The 14,444-nt window shown below is 36.1% G+C and overlaps 1 protein-coding gene across 5 annotated transcripts in view; it reads right to left on the minus strand.

Moving 5' to 3' along the window:
• Positions 1–14,444, minus strand: part of Dmd (dystrophin) — a 2,011,337-nt gene that overhangs the window by 230,986 nt on the left and 1,765,907 nt on the right. For all 5 annotated transcript variants that reach the window (XM_077107047.1, XM_077107046.1, XM_077107045.1 and 2 more), the window contains one exon: positions 9,355–9,433. In XM_077107047.1, coding sequence (XP_076963162.1) covers positions 9,355–9,433 — 79 coding nt within the window. The remainder of the gene's footprint in view (positions 1–9,354; positions 9,434–14,444) is intronic.

Raw genomic sequence — 14,444 nt, forward strand, 5'->3', positions numbered from 1 at the left:
GAACAAAGGAAGAAAACAGAAGTCACAGGAAATAGAAACTATAAATAGAAGGTAATGCGTGGAGAGAAGTCATGATCCTGTGAAAGATGAAATCTACAGGAGCAAATGCATATGTAGAGAGAAGCAAACATATCTTTCATGGTGACGGTTGTTCTTGTCCTTCTTTATGCTTCTTCTGTATCTTGAAAATACCCCTCATCACCTAAATCTATTCCTGTTTCTTATAGCTATGAGCAGATACAGCAATACCTATAGTGGATTGAAATTAAGATGATTTTCATTGTTGATATCTGAATTTATTTAAAAATCCAGGAGAATAGTTTTTAAACAAGGAACAGTTCATATAAGTCTACAAAAGAACAAATGCCTTTGTCCTCACCTCAAAGTTCCTACCAAACAGTATTTTGTAACCCCAAACTGGTTGTGTTCTGAAAATGGAAAACATCCAAATGGAAAAATGAAAGTAATGATTTTTGCCCACAGGGATGTGATTCCACCATTTCTGTTGTGCAAACCTTTGTATTCTGGGACAGATGACAAAATGCTACCCTAGGCCAAACTCACAAATGCCTTCATTTTCTGGGGAGTGTAAAAATATAGCTTTTAGAGCCAACATTCCCCTAAAACAGTGCCCACGTCATGAAACTGATTCAGATCTGTGGTGCTAGTCTCCCTGTTGGAGGTCCTCATGAAGCCCAGGGGAATCTGTCACAATGAAGAAGATGAAATAAGAAAGAAATAGGCATTTGCTTCATGTCTGCCGTGCCGCCAGACTAATTTCCACACAGCTATGTGATAAAGGAGTGGTAGTTAGCGATCAAGGTAAATGCCACCATTTAACTCCAAAGCTAGAGAGAGCAAGCATGGTCTATCGTAGTAGCTTCATAAAGTCTGGGAAAGGTTAATATTATTGGTATCCTACTTGTATCCCCTTTACCAGGTAGGTTCACCCATCCCTAGGTGTTGTGTGTTGGCCTGTTACCTAGTAAGGGCCTATTACACTTTTTACCAGAGAACCTGCCTTGGCCAAATGGGGACTGCCATGCTTTCTTTGATTCTCTGGAAATTCTCGGCCAATGACCCATGGACATAAGGGAACACAGGTCCAGCTCCCTTGCCTCAAAGTGAGGCCATCTCTGTGATACAATTCGTGTTTCAGAGCCCCTTGTGGCATCATGCTGGCTGAACTTAGTCTTAATCTTCTTGCTTAGCTTGACTTCCTGACCAGCATCCTTTCTAACTTAGCAGGCTCCCCTCACTTCCTCTCACCTTAGAATACTCTCTCAATATATTACTTCTATAAGAAGTCCTATCTAAGGCTTCATTTCTTTTTTTAAAATATTTTTTGGTTTTTGACTGATCTTTATTTTTTTAAATTTATATGTGGTGCTGAGAATTGAACCCAGTGCCTCACACATGCTAGGCAAATGCTCTACCCCTGAGCTACAACACCAGCCCCCCCCCCAACCAAGGCTCCATTTCTATGGAAACTTACCCAAGATTAAGGGTGCCAACCATCCTGATTTGCCTGGAACTGAGGAGGTACTCTGGAACATGGGACTTTCAGGGCTTAAATCAGGAAAGATCTAGACAAACCTGGTTGAGTGGTTATGGTGGATAAATATTTGAATTCTGAGCACCCTTCCTGCTTAAGAAGATGCTTTGCATCCAGGAACTTGGGTGATCTGTATAATATAGACAAATTTGCCAATTTCTGTGGGATAGATATTCCCCAAATGGCTCACTGCAAGCTATCAAAGGTGAATTTGACAACTAGCTCACAATTCCTATATATGTAACAGTTGATTCTCTTAAGCCAGTAAGCCAGCTCTAGCACACAAATACCCATAGCAGAAACTCAGAAATTTCCTAGGTTCTCTCATATGTTCAAATATATGGGATATATAGGGGCCATAATGTAAAATTTGATTTCTAAGGATACCTTTATGTAAGCAAATCTGAAGTATTACTGGAAAGCATAAATTTGAGCTAGAGGATAAAAGGCCACAGCAATAGGTTTTGAGAAAGGGGTATAATGGTTATCCATGTATCTTTACACCTAAAGAAATGTTACCAGCATCACTGATAGGTTAGATGGCATTTGTGCCAATTCCCAATATGTAGGACAATACCTAAGCACTGAAGAAACTGGCCCAAATAAATAATTTGCCTTGAGATTTTACCTGATCCAGAACTTTAGGTTGATAATCATCTCACATTGTACCTACAAGATTCTTTGTGACCGTATCATGATGGCTTCTTTAAGCCCATCTGAAGCTTTAAATTATTGCCATACTCATATTTCAAATCATCCATCCCTTAAGGATAATGGTAGCATAGGTTGGCACACTGTCAAGTGAATGTAGGCAATTATTAGATGTATTTCAAAATATTTCCCCATTTAAAAAAATAAATTGGGCATGGAAAGGGTTTAGGGGTAAAGGTTTGGAACAATCAAGATGGAAACAAACCGTTTAGCCCTATGTGTCAAGGCAAAACTATAAAAGTTTGGAATGCTTTGACAAGAGAGAAAAAGAGATAACTAGAGATATGATTAAGGCAGTTAAGATTATAAAATCTGCAAGAAATAACTGATCAGTTCTTTCTTTTTACAATGTCTCATAATCTGTGAACAAGAAGGTTGCTCAATGAAATTCACAGCTTTAAAATTTAGAATAAATATTAAAAAGGAAATTCATCTTATAGAGTTTCATTGTCACCAATAGAGTGTAATACTGTAAGAGGTCACTGGGTTAAAAGCTAGAGTATAAGAATTTTGCCTTTGTTGGTTTTTTCCATTATAAAAGTAATATACGCTTATAATAAAAAATCTGCAAAAGTAAAAAGAAAGAGGAGACACAACAGCTGTTTGCATTTTGAAGTACTTTTATTTTCAGTCTTCTTTTATGTATACCTTTCTGCTATTTTAATTTTATTTTCTAATAGATTTGTGATCATGCTGTCATTGCGAAGTCAGCATTTTTCCTTAATTTATTACATGGCACAGTAGACTTTGATAAAAATTACTGTGTAACGTTATGAAAACTATTAGTTCTTGCTAAGAAGCAAAATAAAAGGTCACATTATTTATTGAGTATCTACTATGTAATAGTCACTATGCTAAATCTTATGCCCTTTGTATTATCAATGTTAGAAGTAAATTTACTACTCTTTCTTTTAGGTATAAGACATAATTCATTCTGTAAATATTTATTGAATATCTACCAAGCGCCAGATATTGTTAGGTGCTGTAGAATATAAGTGTCAGTGAGACTGATACTATCCTGACCTTACTAAGATTAGGGTCTACCCATTTGATTATTCATCTGTTCATTAATTATACAAATAACTATCAAGCTCTTATAATCAGCAAAACATATATATTAGATTCATGAAATCCATCTTCAGAAAGGAGAGGAACTACTTATATCTGAGAATTAAATGCAAGAGAATGAATGATATTTCATGACTAGTATGACTCTAACAGGCATATACTAAGTTATACTATCAAGTTGATAGTAATAATGATTCTAATGCTATTATTAATAACAAACACTTATACAATAGTTACTACATGCCAATATTCTAAGGATTTTACATATGTTAACTAATTCTTATCCTAACCCTATAGGATAATACCATCATACTTCACTGAATTCAAAATCTTGTTAGTTGTAAAGTGATTTCAGGGCTGTTAAAACCTGAGTCAAGAAGCATGTCTTAAAATTGATTAAATATGGAAATATTATCTTCATTTTAAAGATGAAGACTATAAGGATTAAATATTTGAGCCAGAAAATGAAAACAGTTGGTTTAGTTCTATAGCTTTTACTCTTTTTTTGGTTGTTTTATGGAAGGGGTATTACTATATTGCCCAGGCTGGCCTCTAACTCCTGGACTCAAGGGATCCTCTTGTCTCATCTTCTGTAGCAGCTGAGACTAGAGATGTGTGCCACTGTGCACAGCCAGCTTTACTATTAACCCATATCTCAAACTAGTGATTAGACAATCTTTGGCTCAGAGGTATCTAAAGAAAAATTCAGGCTCTGTCAACCAGCTTGAAAGAATAGAAAAGAAAAAAAATTGGCAGTACCACAGGCCTAAACAAGTCATTGGCCTGTGTATGTGTTCTTAATAGAAAAGACAGTGTGATATAGGGCTTGGGAGTCCAGAAATTGGGTTTCACTCCAGGATCAATGATAACCATGTTTGTGACTGTGGTTATATTATTTGATCTTTTTGCACCATTTTTGCCATCTGTAAAATATGGGAAGCATTAGAGTAATTTAGTGCCTCTCAAAACTTTTTTACTGTAACTCACAAAAGGAAAACATTTTATAATGTGATCTAGTGTGCATACATACACACTTAACTAAACAACCAAAGTGTCAAAAGAATACTTAACCTTACTTGTGTAATGTACTCTAATATTTTCTCATCTGCTTCATTCCATTCCATTAAACAATAGTTGGATGCAAACCATTAAACTGATTTTAAAATTCTATACTAAGCCATACCTATGAGTCTGAAAGCTATTAGTATAGTTACATTCTAAGCTTCTCTCTAGTTAGGAAACTTCATAGCATAAGGAGACTCCTGGAATAGGGAAGGGGGCTGGGGCTGGGAACTTCAGGGAAGGTAGAAAGTTGACCCTTTTTCTTTTTAAGTGGGTCCCATTCTTACTACTTTGGTCAGAAAATTCTTGTAATTATACCATTTAGGAAATACCACTTTGGGGCAAAGATTCAGTATGCTTTAAGACATGTTTAGTGATAAATTAATTGGTGTGCCTCAAAAATGCTTTCATAGTTACAGGTATGACAAAGAGCACCAAATTCCATCTTACTTTTAGAGTCTAAGTGCCTCATAAAGGCTCCAAGAATTCCAACAGAAAAGTCTAGTCTTGAAGAGTGCTAGTCTTTATAAACTCATGTTTTGCCAATCTTACTCATCCCAGAATTAATTTTTCAAGGGACAGTTATTAAAATCTTAAAGAACTTTAATGTTCTGAGAAATCCAACTTGGGAAATGTTCCTTTAGGGGATTCTAGAATATTTTTTTTTTCTTTTGAGGAACTGGGGATTGAACCCAGGGACACTCTATTGCTAAACTATATTCCTAGGCCTTTTCATTTTTTATTTTGAGATGGAGTCTTGTAAAGCTGCAGAGGCTGGCTTTAACCTTGTAATCTTCCTGCCTCAGCCTCCCGAGTTGGTGGGATTACCTGTGTGTGCCACTGTTCCTAGCCCACATATATTTTTTATAATGATTTGTATAGTAAAATCTATAAACGTTTTAAAATCATAATACTAGAATTTCTCTTTTTTCTTAGTTTAAGTTGCAGAAGTCAATTAGGAGTACTAGAGTTTTCAAACTAGAATTAAAGACAAGTTAGTGTCTATCAATGGAGAAGGGTCACATTTTACAATGTTTTTCTCGTCTCATTTTCTCTCAGATCTAAGATAAAAGAAACAACTTCTTTAACAAGTACAGATTGGGCCACCAAGAAGAAACAGTGAATACTTCTTTTAGTAAGATACTGCCTCTCTCTTATGATAAAAAGACAGCTGGCAATGTAGTTTCCAAATGAGAGTCTATGTATTGGCGGGGGTGGGGGGTAGGGGTGGGGGGTGGGGGTGAGGTGGGGAGTCAATAGTCAATAAGCCTGTTTGTGGGCAGGGGTGTAGTTAGTGACTTATCCTTATTTTTCATTCAATCTCAATCTCTCTCTCTCTCTCTCTCTCTCTCTCTCTCTTTCTCTCTCTCCCCTTTTCTTTTGTACTGGGAATTGAACCTAGGGTGCTTAAACACTGAGCCACATCCCCAACCTTTTTAATTTTTGAGACAAGGTCTTATTAGGTTGCTGTGGCTGGCCTCAAACTTGTGATCCTTTTGCCCCAGCCTCCCTAATTGCTGGGATTATAGGCATGCATCACCACACCTGGCTCCATTGTAATATCAAAGTTTCAGAAATCACTCTATTATTATTCCTGGTAACCTGGAAGCAAATCACTGTTACTAAACAACTTGAACTCATTTGAAATGACCTTAGTGGAATTTTTAAGCGTATTTTTATATTTTGGAAGGAGGCTATTTTTCTTTTATAGATTACAATTTAATAGCTGGGAAGTGACTTCCAACAGGCCCTTCCTCAAACATGGTTTTGATGGTGCACCCAACTTACTAGATGGTACAACTTACTAGAGATCAATTTGGCAACATATATGAGAAGGCTTTAAATGTAAACGTCCTTTAACACAGCAATTAGACAGGCATTTGTCTTTTAGAAAGAATCTGAGATGTTTGTAAAGGTATAGAAAGAATGTGAGTCATAACATTGGATATAATAGTAAATAAGACTATTCTAATATACGATTAAGGGGAAAAAGCAGATCATGCAACTGTAACATATTTTTTATTCCTGCTTAGTTTAAAAGAAAAAAAATGAACCTGGATAACATATATACAGACTAAAACAGACAATATACAAACAATATTTCTGATGGTGTTTATCTTTGAGTGGTGGGATTGTGGATAATTTTCCTTTTCCTGTTAGTACTCTCTGCTTTTCATATTTTCCTTGATAGGCATATATTACCTTCATAACTTAACAAAGGATAACAGAAAGACACTGTCCATGTCTAGCCTCACTGTTTTATTTCTTAAATATCCTTTAAAACAAATTGGTATACTATTTTATATACACAAGCAAAGCTTCTAAGCATATATTGATATTCCACATGGGCATCTGAGAGATTGGTGACCTCTAGGGCTGGCTCCATTCACGCAGGTAGATCAATCTTTTAATGAGTGTCCATATCTGCAGGCCTGACCTTTCTGGAAGTGGGCACTGATGTGATATGATTTGAAAGGTGTGAGGATGCTCCACCTGCCCCTGGATGTTCTTTCTGAACAGCTCAGAGCTTCTGGTTGACACCAGAGAGCCATTCCTTAGGCTTATGGATTTTTACCCTATTAAAATGCAAATAACCCAGAGAAGTACACATTAAACTTTACCTGTCACCTGGGTTAAATGAGTATAACATATCATTTTCTGGGGATAGGTTTTAATGAAGAAGACATGGGAATTCAGAGGGAGGGGGACAGAAAAGAAAGTATAAATGAATACAAATTGTCTGAGGAGTAATTAATATTCACAATAGTAATATTTTTATTTATGGTCTATGAGTCACTTAGGAGTATGTTATCACATTTAATCTCAATTAAATCAAATAAATGGCTGTCACCAAGGCAAATTAAGGTGACCAGAGATTTGGAAAAATATAGAAGACAAAATTTGCAGCCTTTATAATATATATAATTTTCAGTACTGGGGAGCTTAACCACTGAGCCATATCCCCATTCCTCTTTATTTTTTTATTTTGAGACAGCCTCTCACTAAATTGCTCAGGGCCTTGTTAAATTGCTGAGACTGGCCTTGAACTAGCAATCCTCCTGCCTCAGCCTTCTGAGTTGCTGGGATTACAAGCATGTGCTACCATACCCAGCTGCCTTTAAATTTTTTAAGAGCCATCCCTAAAAGCCACAACCCTATTCATTGTGATAAACTCCTTTATCTCCCCCCTTTTTTTTCTTGTCAACTCCTAAGCTTGTGGGATACTATTCAAATAACTAGATCACATGCAGAAAAGAAAGTTAGAATTAATTGAGAAAATATGAGAACTTTTACTGAATCCATTATTGATGTTTAATGAAAAGATAGGACCAGCCCTTCCAGGAATTTTTTTCTATAAAAGACCATGACCAACCGGAGTCCCATGTGAAAGCATCTAGTTAAATACTTCACAATGTTTATAAGCATGTATCTTATACTTTACAATGTTTGTAAGCATGTGTCTTTTTCTTTCTACTGGGGATTGAATCCAGGGATGCTTAACCATTGAGCCACATCCCTAGCCCCATTTTAAAAATTAATTTAAAAAATTTTGAGACAGGGTCTTGCTAAGTTGTTTAGGGCCTCACTAAGTTGCTGAGACTGGCTTTGAACTCACAATCCTCCTGCCTCAGCCTCCCAAGCTGCTGGGATTATAGGTTTGTGCCACGGCACCTGGCAACATTTATCTTTTTAGTCTTGTGTGTGTGTGTGTGTGTGTGTGTGTGTGTGTGTGTGTGTTGGGGATTGAACCCAGGGCCTTGCATATGTGAGGCAAGTACTCTACCAACCAAGTTATATCCCCAGCCCTAGCATGTATCTTTTTAAATAACTCAAGGAGAACTGAAAAGAAAGGAAAGAACCAGAAAGTAGAAATAAAAGAATGTAGCAGAAGACAGAGGGGAAACCATATAGAATTATTTCTTCTTTACAAGACACACAAATTAAGTAAAAGTACAGTGTACTTGTTATAAACACAGATTCTAGAGCTAACTTCTTTAATTAGAATCCTGACTTTATCATCTACTAGCTATGTCAATGTGTACCTCAGTCTCTTCCTCATTTAAAAGGGTAGAATAATGACACCTAACTAATGGAGTTGCTAATAAGGGTTAAATTAATAAATATCTACAACATTGTCAGGCACAGAGTAATTGCCTTCAAATGATGGTTAAACTTTTCATATATACTGGGTATGGCCAGAAGGCAAGGCATCAAAATGTTAACAGTTGCTAACTCTATACAGTAGACACATAGCTTTTTAAATACCACAACTCAACATATATATTTTTTACAATCAAAGAAAGAGTGGTGTAAATCAAAATTAAGTACAGGAAAATAGGTACTTGCCAATTCAATACACATTATTAATAGAATGTTACTTGAGTTTTCAGTTAAGTAAAGCCATTTCTTCTAGCATCAATTACAAAATATACCACATTTATTAATAGTAACTAAACAATATGCCTAATTTTAAAAGTACAATTAACAAAGTATTAAAACTGCCTACCAAATAAAAAATGTGTAGGGGTCAAAGAGAAAAGAGAGATAAGAGTAATTAGACAGCAAATACCAGAGACTGGGATTCCAACTTGGAGGCAGGAAGTATTTTAATGAATTATAGAAACAATTACAGATTAATAGTAACATAAATTGAATGACCATATTATATTATTGTCAGCTTTATGAAGTAAACTTATATAGGCCGAAATAAAGTCTCAAAAATAGAATGAAGTTAGCACTGAAGGATACATTATGGAAACATTCATGTATTTGCTAAGACTGGACAAAATGATCTAATGGGTCCTCCTGTTCCTTACCTTCTGGAGTCATGTACCACGTTATATTTCAGGATGATTTATGCCTCTACTGCATCTGGCAGAAATGACTATAATTCAGTCTTGGATTCTTAGCTACCAGGAAGCAATGAAGAGGTTAAGTGGTGAGAATTGAAAACTTACTGGAAAGGAAGTGCTGGGATGCTGGACCAAAGTCCCTGTGGGCTTCATGCAGCTGTCTGACACGGTCCTCCACGGCCACCTGGGGAAACAAGGAGAAAAATGATTTCTCATCATAAATAATAAAGAACAATTAAAACAATGTATCCTTTTCTTTTTTGTAAATGGTTTTGGGTTTCTGAAGCTGAGAATCCTAAAGCAACAATTCATAACCCTGCTTTTAATACCGTGTTACTGTAGATGGTGTTCAAGACCGATTTTTATCAAACCAAAGCCAAACACAGAGGATTTCCTCTCTCTTGACAGTGTTAAAATGAAATGTTCTACTCCACTGGTTGGCAGCCATGAATAAACTTTTCTCTCAATTAGCACCATCAAAAAGCACAAAGTAATTCTTTCAGAAATAGTTATACTACCACTTTGCATTATGTCAGGTAACTAAAAGATCTCGGAAATGACATTTTTTATCTTAGTCTTTTATTTTTGACTGATTTTTTGTTATTAATATTGGCCAGTTATCACTGGATCAGTGAATTATAATTAATTATTGATCATAAATAATCAATAGCTGATTAATACTTAAGTATCAGAGAAGTAGAGGCAAGGCTTACATTTGGGGTAATATCGGGTAGGTGGTATGATGAAAGAAACTTTCAGCTTTCAGTGGACTTGGAATTACTGAGAGAAATATGCCTCAGGCAGCATGGAGTAAAAATTGTCATTCTTTTTCTTCCTATTAGGTTTTTCTATAATATATATTTATACAGTGTCCTGTAAGCTTGGTGAATTCCATTCTTGGTCAGGAAAAAGGGAATATTTTTAGGGGTGAAATGATATACTTTGTCATCTGGCATTTTGCCAATGTAATATTAGTGGTGGCCCCAGGCATCTTAGTTCTGTAACTCTGAATCTTGGTTTGGTTTTGAGGAGTTCATGATAAACTAGGAATGCTCAGAGCTTGTCAACAGCCACCAGAACTTGGTGGTGGTAGTAGTGGTGATTGGGGTTAGCTCCCATGGTGTGGAGAATTTCCAAGAAGCAAAGCAGATCTTAATCTCATTAGAAGACTGGCTCAGGTAGTCTGGCCTAAACCCAACACTGATTTTCCACTATTAATTGTCTACTGGAGATTCAGAACAATGTTCTTTTTTCACTTCCACCCTAGCCTCATCCATCTTTGCTTGCACAAAATATTTGGATAACCAAGTAGGTTTTCCAAAAAATGCAAGATCAGCCTCATTGTTATACACATAAAATCATAAAGAATATTCCAAACTTGCCCACCCAATCTTCTGACCTGCACTCTCAGACAAACTACTGCTAAGCCCATCAAACCATCTGCTCAATCTGAAATACTATGTCCAATATAACACTTTCATGATATCTTCATGTTGCTTCTTTCTAGAATGCTCTTACCCCCTTTCTCTCCAAGTTCAAGGCTGTTAACCATTTATGTTTGCTTTCCCATCTCTCACGTTAGAATTAATGCCTTCCTCAGCATTCTCACAGCACATGGTTTATACTTGAAACACTTCTGTTATACCATTCATTTTAGTTATATGGACATGAGTATCTTCTGCTAAAAGCCCTTGGTAGCAGTGACTATTCCTTGTTTCTCTTTCTTCCCATATGATGTCCCCATCCCCAGAATTCATTGAACCCTGAATATCATAAGTGGTATTAAATACTTATTTAATGACTAGTTGATAACACAAATGTGTAAATGAGTTAATGCAGTGTGTATGTGTGTGTGTGTGTTTGTGTGTGTGTGTGTGTGTGTGTGTGTGTGTGTGTGTGTACATATGTGTGTGTGTGAGAGAGAGAGACAGATAAGAAGAGACAGAGAGAAGTGGGGGACAAACAAGAATATCCATTGACACTGACTGTGTGTCAACTTGTGCTGCATGGGGCCTACAATGAACATTATTTCTGGATATGTCTAGGAGGATGTGTTTTTTAAAAAATGAGATTTGCATTGGAATATGTGCATTCAGCAAAGTAGATTGCCCGTCCCAATGTGGATGGGATTCATCCAATCAAGGCCTGAACTGCTTTTTTTTTTTTTTTTTGGTCGTGCTAGGGATTGTACCCAGGGCTTTGTGCATGCTAGGCAAGCACTCTACCAACTAAACTATCTCCCCAGTCCCTGAACTGCCTTTTTTGCTCTGCCTACCTATTTGAGTCAGAATGACATTGGTATTTTCCTGCCCTTGGACTGGGGTTTACACCATCATTTCCCTGGTTGTTTGGCCTTTTAAACTTGGATTGGAACTACACTGCTGATATACTACAAGGGACTTCTCAGCCTTGATAATAGGATAAGCTATTACCTCCTAATAAATCAAACTTCATCTATTTAACTATATCTCTTATTGCAGTTGTGTTTTTCTGGAGAACCCTGACTAATACAGTGACTCTGGGTAAATTATTCTAATCTTAACTTTCCCTGTTAATAAGATTTGGGCAATAATATGACCTACCTCATAGTTTTTGTGGGGATTAAGTATAATTAAGTATAATATATATATAATAATATATATATATATTAGTGTTTAGCCTACTTTCTATCATACTGTAATTGCTCAACAAATGTTAGTAACTACTGCTATTGTTAATAAATGGAGAGAAATAAGTTATAATGTTCTTGATCCCACCACATACAATATAAAAATGGTTAATATTTATTAAGCACTATGTAATATGAATTAACAGTTAATCTTCATAAGTTTGTGATAGGACTTGATAGTATCTCTTTATTTCACTGATGTAGAAACTGAAGCATGAGAGGTTTAAAAAATACTTGCTTCAGCTTAAGTAGTTACTAAATTGGCAGTGCCAGGATTCAAACTCATTCATTCAGGCTCTTGCCCTTAATTAGTATCTGGGAGAAGAAAATTGAATTAAAAGGTATTTTATCAGTATTTAATTAGTAGTTAGCATTTAAATTTCTTTAGTTTTAATCAATTAATTTATTGAATTAATGCAGACCAAATTGGTATATACATCTATGAATTTTAGTTATCAGTATATTTTATGACCCAATGCAAGACCAATTCTTGGTCTTGAAGAACCTGATTCCATAAGATTATAGAAAAATATGGAAGAATACATGTCAATGGGTGTTTATAATATGTAAATTTTTCTAAATCCAGAATGGGTCATTTCATGAACAAATTAATAAAGAGATGAATGTGAATATTTGAGGAGAGGGAAGAGGAGATGAAAAGGTTGTATAGTAGCAGACACTGATCAGGAATCTTTTTACATAATGATAAAGAAATCTTAGGCTGGGGATCGATCTGGCTTGATTGAGTTCTTGCTTGGCATGCTTGGGGTCCTGAGTTCAATCCCTGGCACTGGAAAAAAAAGTTTCAAGGGGGAAGATGCACATGGTAAAGGGTAAAGGAGTATGATTAGGCCAAGTCCTTTGAGTATCATCACAGGGATTGCATGGATGGATGAAGCATCTGATTCCATTATAAGCCCCCAATCACTAAAGCTTGTTTCCGTCTTATATAAGCAGAACCACACTGGTAGTTTCCAGTGCATACCCAATATTGTAAAGAGTTTAAACTGAGATCAAAGAGACCTTCTATCCCTATGACTCAAACTTACAAAAATGCATGAGAGTGAGACAAATTAAAAATGCATCATGCAATGAAATGAAATATTCAGGAAACAGCTAGAAAATAACTAGAGAATTAAGCATAAAATATTTCATTTCACAAATTATCATTGGAGAAAGGTATTGTGTGGACTGAATGCACAATTGACTAAATAAAGAAATAATTTTAAGAAGAAAAATCTGAAGGTAACCAAAGTCTTCATAAGCTGTAGTTAGTTAGAAACAAAGCACTTTATTCTATGAGCAATTATACAAGGAAATAAAATATTTGATAAAATTTTGAAACAAAAGCCTCCATGTATTAGATCTTCCTAACTGGCTGTGGGGTGTGTGTGTGTGTGTGTGTGTGTGTGTGTGTGTGTGTGTGATTTTGGTACTGGGGATTGAAGCCACGGGTGCTCTACCATTGAGCTACATCCCAAGTCCTTTTTTATTTTTTGAGACAAGGTCTCATTAAATTGCCAAGGCTGGCCTTGGACTTACAATCCTCCTGCCTCAGCCTTCTGAGTACCTGACATTATGGGATGCAGGTGCCTGGGTAACTGGTTATGCTTTTACCCAATATAAAGTAGTGTATGCAAACCAGAAAGCAAAATCTAGAAATTATACACTAGTACCTTGCATTTGGGTACAACTGATTCTTCACTCAGTTAATTATTTGCTCACTTTCTAAGTGTCTGTTGATATTAAAAGGGATATAAAGGAAGCAAATATTATAGTCTCTGATCTTTGGATGCATAAAGGGTGGAAGGTGCAGAATAGTGATAAACCCAGGAAAGGCCTGGGGCAATAGAACAATGATGTGTAGGAGAACAGTGAGATACAATGCAGATGATGCAAAACAAGGCATATTCTAGGTCTAGAGAACACAAAAGATTCCTGTGAGATGACTCCCTATCTTAGAGGAAAGCTGGGTTTTACAAACATTAGTATGTCTGTATGGCACACATCAGATTCCAAAGGGGCCCTAAGGCTGAAACCAGTTAGAGTCTGTTGAACTTGACCAGGTAGAGTCTGTTGCACTTGACTAGACTTGCATTGGAATTAAGACAGTATTGCCTGGAATATTAAAAAAGGGTACATATTAGGAGGTATTTTGAAAGAAAGAATGACTATCCAATTTGGTGTTGGGGCTTAATATTTTAAGAAAGAAATACACTCTTAGATTTCTTGTATGGAAGAATGGAAACATGGCAATTAGAAAAGGGAGAAATGGCATATGTACGTATGAATTCATTTGGAACATGATGCATTTAAGTTAACAGCAAAACCTTTAACTTAGGACGTCAAGTATAGTCAGTTACAGATGAATAATTTGTCTCAGTCATTAAAGGAAGTCAAAGGAAATGAGACTAGAGAGCTAAGAGTGAGCTTTGGAAGGTGATTCAAGAAGAAAGAGCTAAAGTAGTTTAAATGGAATTATTTAAAGAGATAGGAGGAACCCAATTTTCTCTGAATAAATAGGTCA

The sequence above is a fragment of the Callospermophilus lateralis genome, chromosome X (assembly GCF_048772815.1).
Source record: "Callospermophilus lateralis isolate mCalLat2 chromosome X, mCalLat2.hap1, whole genome shotgun sequence".
Lineage (NCBI taxonomy): Eukaryota > Metazoa > Chordata > Mammalia > Rodentia > Sciuridae > Callospermophilus > Callospermophilus lateralis.